The sequence below is a fragment of the Terrapene carolina genome, unplaced genomic scaffold (assembly GCF_002925995.2).
Source record: "Terrapene carolina triunguis isolate 2854851 unplaced genomic scaffold, T_m_triunguis-2.0 Scaffold42, whole genome shotgun sequence".
NCBI lineage: Eukaryota > Metazoa > Chordata > Testudines > Emydidae > Terrapene > Terrapene triunguis.
In genome coordinates, this window is record NW_020664393.1 from 63,051,801 (window position 1) to 63,069,678 (window position 17,878).

At 41.2% G+C, this 17,878-nt stretch overlaps 1 protein-coding gene across 2 annotated transcripts in view; it reads left to right on the forward strand.

The window, feature by feature from the left end:
* VSNL1 (visinin like 1) overlaps positions 1-17,878 on the forward strand; it is a 138,659-nt gene that overhangs the window by 119,006 nt on the left and 1,775 nt on the right. For both annotated transcript variants that reach the window (XM_024198625.2, XM_024198626.2), the window contains exon 3: positions 16,985-17,200. In XM_024198625.2, coding sequence (XP_024054393.1) covers positions 16,985-17,200 — 216 coding nt within the window. The remainder of the gene's footprint in view (positions 1-16,984; positions 17,201-17,878) is intronic.

Consider the following 17,878-nt stretch of genomic DNA (forward strand, 5'->3'; position numbering starts at 1 on the left):
CAAGTACTGATTTTTGCCCCAGATCCCTAAGTGGCCCTCTGAAGGATTGAACTCTCAACCCTGGGTTTAGCAGACCAATGCTCAAACCACTGAGCTATCCCTCCCCTCGCCTCACCATGCCAGTAGTAGACTGTGCCTTTAAGAGAACTAGTAGTGGCCCACACCAAGGATATGCAGTTGGCTGGGTCCAGGTGTGGTGATGGCTGAATGATTTCTGAGTGAGTTGTAATGAAGGTCTGCTTGTGGGAAGCTCCAGGTTGTCTCTGGAAGTAGTGGGCTCTGTGTTCAGTACCAAATCCTGGACATTGCGCTCATCTTGCAGTTACAGGCACTGCATTCTGAAAATCATGTTTGGGCCATGGTTGGCAGTTTAGCACTCTGCGGGTCAGCTGTGGCCTCTTTAGGGCCCCCAGGTTTATTATTTCTCTACCAGAGAGTAAGGATGGCATGGTAGTTAAAGACCCTAGTTGAGTTTCAGGAGGGCTGAGGTCAAATCCTACATCTGCTGAAAACTTTCTCTGTGATCTTGGCCACCTAGTCTCTTTATCCCTCAGTCCTTCTGTAAAACCAGGATAATACTACTTCTGTACCTTGTGGGGAAGCTGTGAGAATAGATTTATTAATGTAAATGTGGCACACAGGTAGCTAGGAGATGAGAACCATAAGTGCTTGGAGAGAGCTATTCCTCATTATTCTGCAGCTCTCTCTATTTATTTGTAAGGTGATTATCTCAGAGTTTGATCTCCGTTTCAAATTTCTTGTTTTGCAAACTGCACAAACCTAGTGCTTTTAATCCTGCTTCTTTGGGAGCTACAAATTGATATTCAAAAAGTTGCATGAGACAGCATGCATGACATTAGAATTAATGCTCTGATCCTTCAGGGCTAAGACTCACTTGGAAAGTAAAGTCCTTTTCAGAAGGGAAAAGAAGTCAGAAGCTTTCTTTAAGGGGCAAATCTGCTCCAGATTGCAGAATGCACCAAGTCTGGAATGGTCCCGGATTCCTAATCAGATAACGTGGTGTCAAATGAAGGGCTGTTGTAATTAAACTGGGGTATAGCTACAGCACAGCTGGATTCTGCCATTGTTGAATCCCTGTATTGGGACTGACCCTGGGGCAGTGTAAACCGTGCCAAAATTAAAATAAAGAAATGAAAGGCTCCAGTGCTGTCACTCAAATGGGGAAGAATAAAAAGAAATAGCATTTAATCAGTCCCAGCCCTGGCGTAATGCACTAGTAATACTAACTGTTTTGGCAATAATTCTCTGAGATTGATTGTTTGCAGTGGGCCATAACTGATCTGCTAGCACATTGGTTTGTAGCACTACCGTGGCTGCATTAGGTTGCTCATTGTTTAAATCTAATTACAGAAAAGCAGCGATTGAAAATCAATTCATTTTCCTTCTAGTTAATGACTAATTCTCCACATTGTGAATAAAGAAATTTAATCCAGCAGGTTGGAAGCTTTTTAATGCTATGCCCTCCACATGAGATTTGCCGGGAGATGTGTGATAAACAACAGGTAACTCGACTTCTCCCTGTTGCAGTGTGTAAATGTCTTCTCTAGATGTTTCATATTTGGATTTCTGCAGCCCATTCACTTTATCTACAGTGGCTCCCCTCAATCCCAGCCTCTGCACCACTAATACAAAATCCACTTGATTCATTTGAATAGTGAAAGTAAAGCCAAAGGCCTTATTCTGATACCATTCCACTGATGTAAATCTGGAATATCTTGATTAAAGTCAGTACAGTTATACCAATGTAAACCAGTGTGAGTGGTCTAGAAGGGGTGCTAGCCCTTTTCTCATGGGTCATGTTTTCTAACGTTTTATCATTGTTGTTGCTCTCCTCTGGACTCCCTCAAATTTGTCCACAGCTTCCTGAAAGTGTGGCACCTAAAACTGTGATGCAGTGCTCTAGCTGAGGCCTCACCAGTGCCAAGCAGAGTGACTCAATTACCTCCCATATCTTGCATACCATACTCGTGTTAATTCATCTCATAATGGTATTTGCCTTTTTCACAACAGCATCACATTGCGTTCTTATGTTCACTTTGTGATACCCTGTAACCTCCGGATCCTTTTCAGCAGTACTATTGCCTAGCCAGTGATTCCCCTTTTTGTATTTGTACATTTGATTTTTCTGTCCTAAGTGTACTACGCTGCATTTGTCTTTACTGATCAATCTTATTGATTCCAGACCAATTCTCCAATTTATCAATATCCTATTGAATTCTAATCCTGTCCTGCAAAGTGCTTACAGTCCATCCCAGCTAGGTGTCATCCTGGGATTTTATAAATGTACTCTCCACTCCATCATCCAAGCTATTAATGGAAATACTGAATACTGGTCAATTGACTGTTGCTCAGAACCGACCCTCTGTGGGACCACACTTGATATGGCCTCCCATTTGGACAATAAACCATTAATAATTACTCTGAATACAGTTTTGGAAGCAGTTGTGCACACATCAGCCTATATGAAATTGCTATATATTTTCCCCTATATAAGCTTATAAGAATGTCATGTGGAACTGTGTCAAAAGCCTTACTAAAGTCAAGCTTTATCGCATCTACTGCTTCTCCCTGTTGAAGGAAATTAGATGATACACAATAATCACATAATAAATTTGAACTTTTTTAAATATTAAGAAGACCTCACAGCAAATAGGGCAACAGATATCACACAAGACAGAAGTTATCACATATTTCAGTTCTGAATGTGCAGGAGTATAGACTGGATGACCTAATCAATCTTTTCCAACTGCTGTTTCTATGACAAGCATAATAAGCAATGGCCACATGCAGTAACACCAAGCTTTCCACAAAGAACATGCCTTCTGGTCCACTGACACTACAGTGTTGAGGGGTGCACTAAAACCTAAGAGGCACACGCTGCAAATAATTCAAACGAGGATAATTCACTAGCATGTCTCCCGAATACCCGCAGGCTCAGCAGGAATGTTTAGTCAGGCTGTTTGGTAATTTGAGCTGATTTTCAGAGGTGGTGAGCACCCATGGCTCCTGTGGCAGTCAGTAGAAGCTGTGTGTGTTTGACACTTCAGAAGATTGTTATTTGGTTGATTTGTTTGTTGTCGGTTTTAACTCAAATATATAATAGACAGTTGGAAGAGAGAACCTTTTTATCAAAAGTCCCTCTATCAAGGGCTAAGAAAACTACTGTTCAATCCTCTGGTCTTCCAAGGAGACCTCCAGAAAAAGCGGGGAAGACAAGATTTGATGAGTGAAGTCATCACTGAAGTTAATGACAAAACTCTCATTGACTTCACTGGGGACAGTATTTCACTCGCCCCGTCTAAAGACGGGTCTACATACAAGCATGCACTATAGTAACAAAAGGTGTGGTTTAAAATTCATTTAGATAGGCTGTGAGAGGACAAGAGTCACCACACAGACACAGAGACTTGCACTGAAATAACTATATATCAATTTTATGAAACCAGTTTACTTAGATTGCTGGAAGTTTGTGTATAAAATAACTCTAAGGTCAAAAACAACTGGAGGGGAAAAAAAAATCTTTCCTCCCTTTCTAATACAGGTCACTTTTAATAATACTTTTCATTTCTTGTCTTTTTCCTAGACCATTTCTCAACATTATTAAACTTTCTTGCATTGGCATTGAGATTTTATTTCTGCTATTTATCTGTATTTAGTTTTATAGCAGAAAATACTCTGCTACCTTCTGCGATGCAATGTGGCAATGATACCAACAGCCTATGCTAATGCTGAAAGTAATGGTAATTCCAGTTCCTTACTAGGTATCCTGCAACTTGAAACCAAGTTCTGTTTATATAGACCCATTGCATTCACATTGAATATCAGGTAGCAGATTTAACCAATGAACATAAATCCAGATATTTGAGTCTGGGGGAGCTGTGCTTAGTGCAGGGCCCAGGAAGGCCTGGAGTGGGGAGGAGACGGTGGCTATATATCACAGGGCTGTTCTAGTTTTCACCGTTTGCAGTGAATACCAAGGGGCTGTTACAATAGCCAAGGATTGCTGCAGTACAGTATACTCCAGCTATGTTTTAGGGCAGCTTTATGGCCCCTCTGCACCATAGAAGTGCTGGCATGTGAGCCATAATTTGGCCTTCTTTCTCCAAGCTATCCAACAGAGACTCATGTATTAGCTCTGGGAAATACCCTGGCAGATGTATGGCCTGTGAGGAATGCATAGCTGTTTTCTGCAAAGATGGAATAATTGCAATACGGGGAGGGATCCCTTGTCCTGATTTTTGTGACCAATGAAGTCAGTGGGAAAAGGAGCAGGCCCCTAATTCTGAAATGGCATCTCCTTCTACACTTGGACTAACTGCATTAAGCTAAATGAAAATTACATCCTCAGCAATGTTGTTTCTTTACTGAGTATTCTATCAGCTCCTGCTGAAGTCCCATAGGTGAGTCAATGTAAATGTCATCAACTGCTTTGATAATCTTACTATTCCTGTGGTTACAGATGTGAAGCTCTTGAAGTGCGATGGAAGCCAGTGCCTGAGTTGTAGCATAGTGGTCCAAAGATTTTAAAAGGGGTATAAACCCAACCCAGTGAAAATATTTTATTTAAATTTGTGAAGAAAGACTAATAATGATCATGCTTTGTCAGAGGCCCTGCAATTAAATGTGGATTTCTACAGCTTCATCTAAAAACTGGAAATAGCTTAGCAAAGCAAATGCCCGGTTTACTAGCCTATCTACTCAAGCGCATAAATGTAACCATCTGGTGGAGCAGAACTGTAGTATGTTTACAGTGTCTATTCCCTTGAATCCTCTTACAGTTATTAGAAAAATGGTTGTGAAGCTCTCCTTAGAACTGTTGCTGAAAATCTGGGGAAAGTCCTACAAGCATCAGTTGCATATGAGGTGAATACAGCCCACACATTGTGAGCTTCCAACATAGGACAACTGCTGAGATTCCGCTGCTGAACAGACTGATACTAGAAAGTGGGTTAACATCAGATCGGATAAGGCCCCCTCTTTAATGTAAATCTGAATTGTGAACAGAGCTCACTACATAGACCTGTGTGCAGTGTAGCCAATCGTATTGCAGTATGTTGAAATCTCATTCTGTAATGAAGATTTGCAACATGTTCCAATCTAGCTGTTAAAATCAACCCTCTGGAACTTCCGTAATAAAATTAATCCAGAGTAACTATGATTTGATTATCCATATGTGTGAACAAAATAGCTCTGACTAAGATGTATTCTTCAAACTGCGTATTTGTGACTGTCTGTGGTGGTATGGCACTACTGGATGAAGGCTGAGAGCATTACAGAACCCTGTGCATTTGAAAGATCTAAATCACTTAACATTTGATTAAAGTATTAATGGACGATAAGCTTCTGTAATTACTTCTGCTTACACTGAGCCAAATTCTGAAGTGCTTATTCACTGCCTGTGCAGTCAAAACTCTCATTGTAGAGAATGGGAGTTTTGCCTGAGTAAGGACTGAGTAACAATAATGGGATATGACCCATTATTACCAAATTTTAAATGTAGTTCTTTTAAGTAAAGATTTAAATTAACACTTACTTAGTGACACCTTTAATTAACATAGAGAATTATAAGAAAGTGCTTTAAAGATGAATTTTCTCATACACCCTGGGTCTGAACGAAAGCCCACTGAAATAAATGAGAATATTTCCATCACCCCATATTGGTAATAATATGTACTGTGCTGAGTATTACGGCCATAAAGTGCACAGGGCATAGAAATCATCTCATTCATAATGAAAGATTGGAAATAAATGTTAAGGAACCCCATTTTAATGCTAATTGATGAAACAGTATGAACTGAACTGACTGAGAAGAATGTTCTCAAACTTTATACATAGTGTTTAGGAAATTTATTTGGGTTTTTGGTTTGGTTTACATTAGGATGGGAGTAGGAGCTGCTATTTAAAAAAAGGAAATAAGTAACATAAGCTCATAAAAAAAACATTCTGTCCTGTGTTTTAGTGCTTTATTCTCTTCCACTCCAAGTCCGGGGTATATTCACATCAGGACTGATGGGCAACATCACCAGTTTCAGTTTTTACAAAGCAAAAAATGCACTGCTGGGTGAAGAGCTAATTCTGCTGTTAAATTTCTCCACGTAGACAAACTCTGAGACTCTAGCCCTGTGTTAGGCTGGATGAAGAGTTGTGAGGAGTTGATTTTTCTATCTGTGATCTAGAGTCACATCCAACTTTCTAAACTAAAACCAAGTTTTGGCCACAGAGAAAACCAATGTGATCACTGAACTAAACATTTAAGGCCACATTTTAAAATGTGATTTAATTACAATTCTAAAATAGGGGTGTTAAGCTTGTGATTTGTTTTATTTTCCTGTATGGGCAAGTGAGCTCAGCATTCAAAAGTTTGGGGCCATGCTGATATACTGTAACAATGCTGTGGACAATTTATTATTGTAACAAGTTACAATATGCATATTTAGTAGAGGGAGTGTTGGCAAGTGGTTAAAGCAGGTGATTACAGGTTTTATTCTTGGCTTTGTTACCAGGTCACTCTGTGATCTTGGGCATGTGTTTAACCTCTCTGCCTCAGTTTTGCCCATGTGTAAAATGGGGTTACAACCTTGCGAGGGTGATCTGAGTGTTAATGTTTAGAGAGTGCTTTGAGAGCAGCAGCTGACAATACTTTTTCAAAGATCTGTTACTGGTAGAGGACCCATCTCCTGGAATTATGAAGGTGCAGACGTAACTAAGTCTTCTAGATATTTGATTAATTTTCCTAGTGCTGTGGTCTGGGTACTGTTAAAGCTATTTCCAGAGCTAGTTGAACAAAACCAGAGAGAGACAAAGACTTGTCAGAAATCTTCCAGGAGACAAGAACCCTCTAAAATTCTTTTCCTAGACTGGGAACCAGCATTCCAAAAAAGAGCCTTCCCCTCCCCCCAGTTAAAATTGCCTACTTATTCTAATAGTTAGCACATCCCTAGCACTGCAAACTAGTGATGTGGCTGTTAAGCAGTTGCTTTTCTCCAGTTAGAAAGCGTGGATCAGAAAAGAGATGAGATTTGACAGGCAGAAATGCAAGAAATGTTAAATTTAACTTCTCACCTGCCCCTTGGATAGTCTGTGGCTGGTCAGCCATGGAATTCAATGCTGCACAAGGTCACAAAGACATACTTTGCTTGGATTTTATAAATGGCTAATTTTACGGTCACTAACATGCATGGAAAAGGCAAGATCCTATACTGATAAAAGTAAATCAGTCTCATCCTTCCTGGTGTAAGCTGATGGCAGCCAGGAGGATTATGTTCCTTTTGACATAACACATTGTAAATCGGCCAGGGTTTGGGTTAATTTTTTCCAAAGGAGCCTAAAGGAATTAGGAATTTCAATGGGAATGGGCCCCTAACTCCCTTAGGATCTTTTGACAATCCCTGTCTTGGTTCCTTATCTGTTTCTGAAACATCAAGTACTGGGCCTAAGGCAGGTTGCATGACTGGTAAATTCAATTTTTTCCAGAACCATTTCTGTGCCTTCTAGGGATCATTTCCTTTCCTTTCCTTTGGACAGTAGCTATTTTTACAGTAGGTAACACACATGAAAAAGAAAAAGTTGAATTGAGAACAATAGCCTTTATATAGTTTGTAAACCAACCATATAATTCTATGTCTACACAGCCCTGTCAGTTTCAGACCAATTAAATTATATAGGACTTTTCCAAAAACAAAACACAAAACAAAACCAAAGAAGTGTGGTGGTGGTGGTGGTGTTCTCTGACCCAGTGATTTCATAATGATAAAGCTTAATTCCTTTAATTCCCAATGACATATGCCACATTCTATATACCGACGCGTACTCTTGATTTACTCAAAGCAATAGACACTAAGCATTTATTTCTGAAAATCAGGCAAAGGTGGATGCAGCAACTTTGCCTTTTTATTGTGTGGATGTGAATAACCTCTCTCTTCCCCTTCACCCTCCTCAGCAGATTCTCCGCTTTAATAAAAATCAAGTAACTTTCCAATTTAGGTAATTTCATGTTCTGTTTGCTAGGAATAGATTGAGGAGGTTATTTCAGTTCCTGCTTCTGCCTAGGAACAGGGGGCACAGCAGTGTTCTTGTCCTCCTTTCTTCATCTCTAGGCCAATTGTCTGTAACAAAACATTTTAAATGTACCTTAGTTTGGAAGCAAAGAGCACAAAAGGATAATTTTAAAAATAATTCAAGGATCGGCCAGGTGCCAATTTCCTCTTAAATCAGTTCTTGGCTCCATTTCTTACATGGAAATCTTCTCAGAGCCAGAAGCTGCACAATGGAAACATTATCCATGTCTTTTTCTTTAAACATTTTTGACAATGAGTTTTGGTTTGTCTGAAGCAAGAATAATAGAAATCCATAGCTGCAGATTTAAGGGCTTCCTCCGGGTATTTCAAGCATCAATTACAAGTTCTTCTTCACACAGCACACAGTCAACTTGTGGAACTCCTTACCTGAGGAAGTTGTGAAGGCTAGGACTATAACAGGGTTTAAAAGGTTAAGTCCATTAATGGCTATTAGCCAGGATGGGTAAGGAATGGTGTCCCTAGCCTGTTTGTCAGAGGATGGTGATGGACGGCAGGAGAGAGATCACTTGATCATTACCTGTTAGGTTCATTCCCTCTGGGGCACCTGGCATTGGCCACTGTCGGTAGACAGGATACTGGGCTAGATGGACCTTTGGTCTGACCCAGTATGGCCATTCTTATGTTCTTAAGTTCCAGTTCCTAGTTGGGAAGAGAGCTCCAGTTCAGTGATTCAAGGACCTGCTGTTGTATTTGCTGTTAATTGGAGGACAAACTGAAACTGCAGAAAGCATGGAGCTCACTCATTCATCTCAGTACTCAGATTTGGAACATATTAAATGCCTTCATGTTAGCCCCGAGGAGACACATCCAGCTCTTGGCCTTGATGAAGAGTAATAGAATATTATTCAATTCCCAGTTGTATGGGCATAACACAGATTAATGGGAGGTCTGTGCTTACACCAAGACTTTGCCCACACACTCATGTTAACTAGGGATGTACAGATACAGGGATGGGTCCCCAAGAACAAATTTAGAAAGACCCCTCTTTATTCTTTACTCACCTTGCTATCCAAAGAGTCCATCCTAACCCACCCACCTCAATTCTAGGGCTCCCAGTCTGACTGCTGGGCTCCAGAGTGTTTCTGATGGGAAGGTAGATGCTGTGTCTCATTAGCAGCTGGTCTCCTTCCCTGTTCCCTTGTCTGTTTTCCTTGATTCACAGCAGTCCATGCTCCCAGTATCTTCCTGACCCATTTTCTACAGTCTCTATCATTCCCTCTGCCGTGCTTGCTTTTATGGGTTAAAGGGATACTCTGCTATGTTATGCCCCTCGGCTCCAGAGGGCAACTCCATTTCTGGCGCTTTTCAGTACAGGGGAGCAGAGTCACTGCACAGAAGAGTGACTGAAGACAAAAAAGCATTTCTCATTCTGCTGCAGACAGTCCAGAACACCACTAATGATGGCCTGCAGTCAGTGCCTAAGGAATGCCTGGGAGCCCAGGGGCGTGTACATTACACCAAGGATGTTCACAGGGAGTAGAATTGTGAAGCATATTAGCGAGGTTCTCTAGTTATGTGAGGCACAAAAATTATTTTTTCCAATTCCCTTCATCTCTTTGCCTTTCTCTGTAGTGGGAGGGATAGCTCAGTGGTTTAAGCATTAGTCTGCTAAACCCAGGGTTGTGAGCTCAATCCTTGAGGGGGCCACTTAGGGATCTGGGGCAAAATCAGTACTTGGTCCTGCTAGTGAAGGCAGGGGGCTGGACTCGATGACCTTTCGGGGTCCCTTCCAGCTCTGAGATAGGTATATCTCTATATATTAGTGACCACCAATGAAAGTAACAGAGATCTGCAATGGGGTTATCAGTCCCCTTTAGCAGTATGTGCTGACTCCTCAACAACAGCCAGGCTCCTCAACCTAAACATGCACTTTGTGAGACAGCATGGTTTTGTGAAGCTTCATATCCTAAAAAATCAGTCACATACATACACAATGTAAACAGCCTTGCAAACCCACACAATATAGTAACCATAACAATGTACCTAACCCACTATGCAGTAGGCCAGGCTTCCTGCTCAAAGGCATTTAGTGTTCATCTAACTTTGCTCTCTGAGACTCCAGTGGAAACAGATTAGGTTCATTCTAATTCCCTTCTGGGGTTGAACCATCACCAAGCTCTTGTTGGAACAAACCAATGTGGAACAGCATCACTGTTATACATTTAATATTAGAATGTTTATACTGATATGGTTTGCAGAACTTGGGTGGAACTGCCACAGCAACTAGCTCTGAGTTTTCACTGCCCCTAGATCTCCTTGTATTTAGCACAGCATTGCCAAACCATGAAATTTTATCATGAACCTCACAATAGTTGGATGTTTTTCTCAAAGCCCCAGATGCTGGAATCCTGCAAGAATCTGAGTTTTCTTTTTTTTAAAAACTTTCTAGCCCTTATGGTTTCAGAGAAAAGCCTGAAAACGTGACCCAGAATGCATTCTAAAGGCTCAGAAAGCAAAAGGCAAATAAAGAGTCCTTCAAACTAAACAAAACCTCATCATAAACTCCTGGGTGGAGCTACTATAAGATGGGTGCATAACTAGTTAGAAAACTGTTCCCAGAGTAGTTATCAGTGGTTTCACACTCAAGCTGGAAGGGTATAATGAGTGGGGTCCCACAGGACTCAGTTCTGGGATCAGTTCTGTTGAATATCTTCATCAATGATTTAGATGATGCCTAGCGAGTAAACTTATAAAGTTTGTGGACAATACCAAGCTGGGAGGGGTTGCAAATACTTTGGAGGATAGGATTAAAATTCAAAATGATCTGGACAAACTGGAGAAATGGTTGGAAGTAAATAGGATGAAATTCAATGAGGACAAATGCAAAGTATTCCATTTAGGAAGGAACAATCAGTTGCACACATACAAAATGGGAAATGACTGCCAAGGAAGGAGTACTGCAGAAAGGGACCTGGGGGGTCATAGTGGATCACAAGCTAAATATGAGTCAACAGTATAACACTGTTGCAAAAAAAAGTGAACATCATTCTGGGATGTATTAGCACAGGTGTTGTAAGCAAGACATGAGAAGTAATTCTTCTGCTTTACTCCATGCTGATTAGGCCTCACCTCGAGTATTGTGTCCATTTCTGGGTGTCACATTTCAGGAAAGATGTGGACAAATTGGAGAAAGTCCAGCAACAAAAATGATTAAAGGTTTAGAAAACATGACCTATGAGGGAAGATTGAAAAAATTGGGTTTGTTTAGTCTTGAGAAGAGGAGATATGATAGTTTTCAAGTACATAAATGGTTGTTACAAGGAGGAGGGAGAGAAATTGTTCTCTTTAACCTCTGAGGATAAGAGAAGAAGCTGTGGGCTTAATTGCAGCAAGGGAGGTTTAGGTTGGACATTAGGAAAAACTTCCTCTCAGGGTGGCTAAGCACTGGAATAAATTGCCCAGAGTGGTTGTGGAATTTCCATCATAGGAGATTTTTAAGAGCAGGTTAGACAAACACCTGTCAGGGATGGCCTAGATAATACTTAGTTCCACCATGTGTGCAGGGGATTGGACTAGATGACCTCTCGAAGTCCCCTCCAGTCCTATGATTCTATTTTAAGCTAATTTCATGATTTTTTAACACCGGAGGTTGGTAATGATGTTAACGGGAATGGTATGTTTGCTCTCCTGTAACTGGACTTATAAGAGGTTTCCTTTTAGTAAGCTATTACCAAAAAAAAAAGAGAGAGAGTTTTCTTACCATGGTTCATAGTGTGTTACCTTTGGATATTCACACTTGAGAAATTCACTCATGCTGGGGTCACTGAGCCTTGGGCCCTATAGGAGCCTAAAAATGAACGAAGAATACTTCTTCAGCTTAGAGCCTGAGGAAAGGGGGCAACCCTGGTATCAAAGACATCTGCTTCCCCACCTTAAAAAGCATCAAACTCAATGCAGGCCTAATTCTATCGCTGTGCATGCACGGGATTGTGACCCTAATTTTGGGCTGTCCTTTGGGGTCCAAGGCATCAGAGATCCCCATTGCCAAATAATTAATGCCAGGCAGCCTAGCTTCATTATTTGAGATACAAGTTTGGTTGAGAAGTAACTGAGTAAATATCATCTACTTAAACTTTTGTAAGGCATTTGATTGAGTCCTGCATGACATGCTAATTTAAAAAAATAATAATGCTACATAATATCAACACACACATTAAATGGATTAAGAACTAACGGACAGATCTCAGCAAGTGGTTGTCGATGGAGAATCACCATCGAATTGGGGTGGTCCTAGTGAGGTTCTGCAGAGATTAGTACTAGGTCCAGCACTACTCAACATTTTCATCCATGATCTGGATGTAACTATAGACTCTCTGCTGATAAAATTTGCAGATATCACAACAATTGGCAGAGTGATAAATAATTATGAGGACAGGGCAGTCATACAGAGTGACCTGGATTGCTTGGTAACCTGAGCCCATCTTAACAAGATGTGTCTTAATATAACCAAGTGCAAGGGACTACATCTAGGAACAAGGAATGCAGACTATGCCTTCAGAATAAGGTACCACAGCCTGAAAGCAATGACTCTGAAAAGGATTTAAGGGTCACAGTGGACAAGTAACTGAACATGAACTCCCAGTGCGTGTTGCTGTGGCGAAAAGGGCTAATGGGATCCTAGGCTATATAAACAGGAGTGTTGAGTAGGGCTATGATTTCACCCTGTGCATGGCCTTGGTGAAATCGATAATGGATACTGCATACAGTTCTGGTGTCCACATTTTAAGGATGTTGAAAAATAGGAGAGGGTGCAGGAAAAAGAGCCACAAAGATGATTCGAGGGCTGGTGAAAATGCCTTATGATGAGAGACTTAAAGGGCTGAACTTGTTATCTTATCCAAAAGATCGAGAGATGACTTGATTACAATGTATAAGTACCTTTGTGGGGTGATAATAGCGAGCACTAATGTGTTTTTTAATTTCTCAGCACAACTTGAGCAAGGCATAATAAGAACCAAGGGCTGGAAACTGAAGCCAGACAAATTTAAATTAGACACCTGTTTTTTGTTTTATTTTAAACAAACAATGAAGGTAATTAACCATTGGAACAAGCTACCAAGGGAAGTGGTGGATCTTCCATTTCTTGATGTCTTCAGGAAAAGCTTGGATGCCTTTCTGGAATGTATGCGTTAGCCAAACATAAGTTATTGGGTTCAATACAGGGGTACCTGGGTGAAGTTTAAGGGCATGATCTATACAAGTCAGCCTAGATCAGTGGTCCCCAAACTGTGGGGCACCCCTCTCTCTGGGGGGATGTGGCGGGGATGCGGCAGGGCTCGGGCCACCCCATCAGGCAGGGAGGGAGCGCCATTCTGCCCCCAGCTCTGCTCCAGCCCTGGCTCCCTGCTGCAGCTCTGCTCTGCCCCCCAACCCCAGCCACAGCCCCAGACCTGAGCGTGGTCCCACTTCCAGCCCCAGTGCCCAACTGCTGGGGGTGAGTGGACAGAGGTAAGGGGGGGTATGAGGTAAAAAGTTGGGGGACCACTGGCCTAGATGATTGAATGATCCCTTCTGGCCTTAAATCCTATGAAACTGTGAAATAATCCCTGGAATGGCTTTCCTTGAGGCACATCCGGTTTTGGGTATGTCCATGTAAACCTGGTGTATTTTGTGGGGATAGGAGGAGACTTTGGAATGGAAATAAGCCCAGGAGCCAGGACGGAGATAGCTCAGCAGTCTAAATTGCACAGCAATGCAGAAGCGACCTAAAATTCTCTGTCTAAACTTCACAAGATGTTAACAGGAAACTTTTGGTTTAACCTTGGAAAAGTTCTCTGGGCATGTTGACCATGAAGAGGCAGGAGGTGAGGGGTTTGGGGACTAGAAACTAAGCGATTCATGTCTGGTATCATGAGAGGACACCCCCACCCAGTGCTGCTCTTCTAGAAGGTTCCTAAAGCCTACTGTTGCCATGGGCAGGTGGGTGCACCGCACAATTGTGAATATGCAGAGGCCCCTTCAGACAAACAGATTTTCCAAGCTGTACAATGTCCATATATTTTATAAAAATGTCTTGTAGCACTATTTCATTTTAATAGGAATCAAAACTATTCTAACACTGAATGCCTAAAGCTACTTTCTATAATTCACCAATCTTCCAATCAACTTCCACATTTCATAAGACTCTGTTCCAGAGGTTCCCAAACTGTGGGGCATGTTGCCCTAGGGGAGCAGGGAGGATCTTTGGGGGGGGGGGGGGCACAGCTGGAGCCTGGGGATGGGGAGGGAGTGCCACCTAGCTCTGCTCCTGGCCCTGGCCCCAGCTGCCGGCCCCATGCCCAGGAGCAAGGGGGGTTGACCCTGAATAGTTTGGGGACCACTGCACTATTGCATGGCAACACATATCACTGGAGATTTGTTTGAATTCACTTTGTACCTTTCTAACATTGCTACTGTCATTATTGGTGGGAGAGAGTAATGCCTGGGACCATAAATATTTGACAAGCAGAAAAACAGCCTGATATATAAATATCCTTTAGGCAAACACAAGGAAAGCAACATTGTTCATCAGCTCGTTCAGCACTACAGCAAAGTCCACGTAGAGGTCGGAATGAAAGAAGGGCATGAAGACAGATAAAGTAGACAACCACATTGCATTTTTTATCCAACTCTGACCAGATTCCTGCTTGAGGCATAGCTGCATACATAGCTTAAGATTTCAGGCCCAATTCTCCACTTGTACCTTGTGTAGTCATGAGCTCCAGCCTGAGCTGCAATCTCTATGTACCTGTTTTCAACATGAACCCTGCTAATGAGAGTCTGTGGACCCAGAGTGGGAGGCTCACTCCCACTGCAGTGTAGACATACTCTATTAGTGCAGCTTTTGAATGTGAATGGTTAAAATATATTGTACTTCATAATGGTAGCTTAACGTAATACAGTCCAAAGATGTATGATGTACATATCTGGTTAGGGGCCCAGGGCCAAGATTAATATACTCTCAGTTGATAAAAATGAGTAATCACACATGCCAATGAGCATCTTGTTCTCTGTTCAGTGAGGGGTACAGCCTGATCCCAGTGCATGAAGTAGCAGGGCTGTGCCGGCAGCAGGGTGAAGGGCATAAGGAATCCAACTTTTGTGGCAGGAAGGTGAGGGGCAAAATCTAGCAGCAGCAGAGCTGCTTCACCCCTGCTACCAGAGCCTCAGGACTGCAGGAGCTCCCACAAGGTGGAAATGGCTGATGGGATGTGCATAGTTATTGATCCTCAAGATCCCAGGCCTCCCCTACTCCCACCCACAGGCAGCTCTGTTCTACAGTGCACAGGCAGCATGTGCCCCTGTGCAAACTTGTACCACACTGCATATAGTGCAGTGGCATTCAGGGCCCTAGACAGCAGGAAGGTTGCCCTGGTTCTAAAATGATTCCCTCATATTCAACATTAGTTAAGATGAAACATTGAATGGTATCCCTCATCCCCCCCAACCTCATTGTGGCGTTATATCATGGCAGTGCCCAAAGACCTCAGTCAGATTCCATGGTGCTGGTGTTGTATGAACATACGTCCTGAGCCAGGAAGCACTTAAGTCTCTTTGCCCTCATTGGGATTTCAACGTGAGCTTGAACACATCCTTCATGAATGACATTTTCTTGCACTGAGCCCATAGGAGAGAATCTCTGAGTAGGACATTACAGTTACTAGAAAGTCTCAGCCCCAGACATGCATGCAACAGTCATTTTAATTTTTTTCACTAAACTGGAATGTGCTGCATATTTACCTGATAATAGTAACTGAGAAATGAACATGAGTAGCATAATGTAATATTTAGTTGGATCTCAGTTTATTTACTTGTATTATGCAAATCAGCATAAGTAAACATATGTTCCTAATTTTGTACTGTATGTGTGAATTTGTTATAATAAACAAAAAAATAACAGCCGTAAACATGTCCATGTACTTGACTGCAGAAAAACACCCGATTTCTCTTAAGCAGCAAACATACTGAATTTAAAAATAAAGACAGTGCTGTTCATCTGAACTTGTGGCATTTGTTGCAATAATTCCTATACTTAGAACAGATCTCAATGCAAATGCAGTTGTAAATTTAACTACTTCTGATGATCCATACCCCATTTAAAGGAACCCACTGCAAAAGGCAGTTATGATCAGAAAAATGGCTCTAAAAGGTCACCCTCTCTAACATTTTATTCAAGTCACAGATGTTTTATTTACCTTTCTCAAGATAAGGTTTTCATTGCTATTCATACTGCAGAGCTAACCCACCATGAGAATTGTAGTTGTTCAAGCTAGAATCGAATCCACCAGCAATAGAATTGTTAACTAATGGCTGAATCCTGCATTGGACGGCAAAATCCCTGTTGACTTCATTTGGAATCAAATTAGGCTACATTTTTCAAATGCAGAATATTACTAAGAAAGATACTTGAGCCAGAAAAAAAATCAGCTTGATTTTCAGATGACAGGCTGAATTTGCAAGGCTGGAAGATAGAAACTCTCTCTCTACATGTAAACTAAGCAAATTTCCTCTGGAAGTCGCTGCTATAAACATGGAATGCTAGCTCCCTCAGTCCTATTGTTTTTATTTCCAATCACTTCTCAGTGTATAGCTGCACTTTAAGAATGATCTGCTTTAATGTTAGCTTTGAAGATAATGTAGTGGGTGGATACAAAATATTTCCGTGTTGGAAGCTTTTTTCCCTCTTTTTTATGAAAAGTGCTCTTAATGCTTTACTGTACAATTTACCCTGCACTTTTATAAGGAGTCACTTTCTGAGTATTAGGCACTGATAGACTATACTGGATTATTGCTGATAAATTGAGAATATGCAATAAAATGTTCAGATCACAGTAAGTCTTTAATATTTCTGTATGCAGATTGTTCCCTTGAACATCCAATGACTGCATTTATATTTCATTTTGCAGTTTTTTCCATATGGAGATGCTTCAAAGTTTGCCCAACATGCCTTCAGAACCTTTGATAAGAACAGCGATGGAACCATTGACTTCAGAGAGTTCATTTGTGCATTGTCCATCACCTCAAGGGGTAGTTTTGAACAGAAACTAAACTGGGCCTTTAATATGTATGACCTTGATGGAGATGGTAAAATTACAAGAGTGGAGATGCTGGAAATTATAGAGGTAAGATAAATATTACACATTGTTACAAACATAATTTTTGTACATTTTGAACATTTTCCATAAGGCAGGTGTAGCACCCGTTCCAGTACACACAAACTTCCTGATACAAACACTCACAAGCAGGCATGGGTGGCGTGCTGAGCTCATAAGAGTTTGTGCATAAAACATGCAGCCTGTGCACAAAGAACTTGTATTTCTCTAGAAGCTGTGCTGATAATGCTGAAATCTAACTAAGTCTTACTGGTTTGTGGAAAGCATAGTTTCACCAAGGAGTTTGCATCTCACAACACATTAAGCTAGTTAGAACTTATCTGTCCAACATTAGAGTGCTAATTCTATTAGTAACTAGAATCTTCCATTATAAAAATGCGCAGTAGAAGTAACGTCTAAAAATGTTGCCAAATTAGTGATTACTGAGGTGTAGAATATAGACTCTGATATTTTTAGTACATACAGTAGCTTAGTTGGATTCTCCAAACAGTAATATTTCCAGTTGTAAAAAAAATTCCATTATCTAAAATAGGATATTCCAGTGTCCACTAAACATTGGAAATTTGTTATCCAAACTTGTTCAGTTGGCCCCCATTTTAATAGAATAATGATGATGTAATGCAGAGCCATCAGTTAGTGTCGTTTCTCAAAGTGATTAGCAAATGGAAAGATTTAAAAAAATGTTTC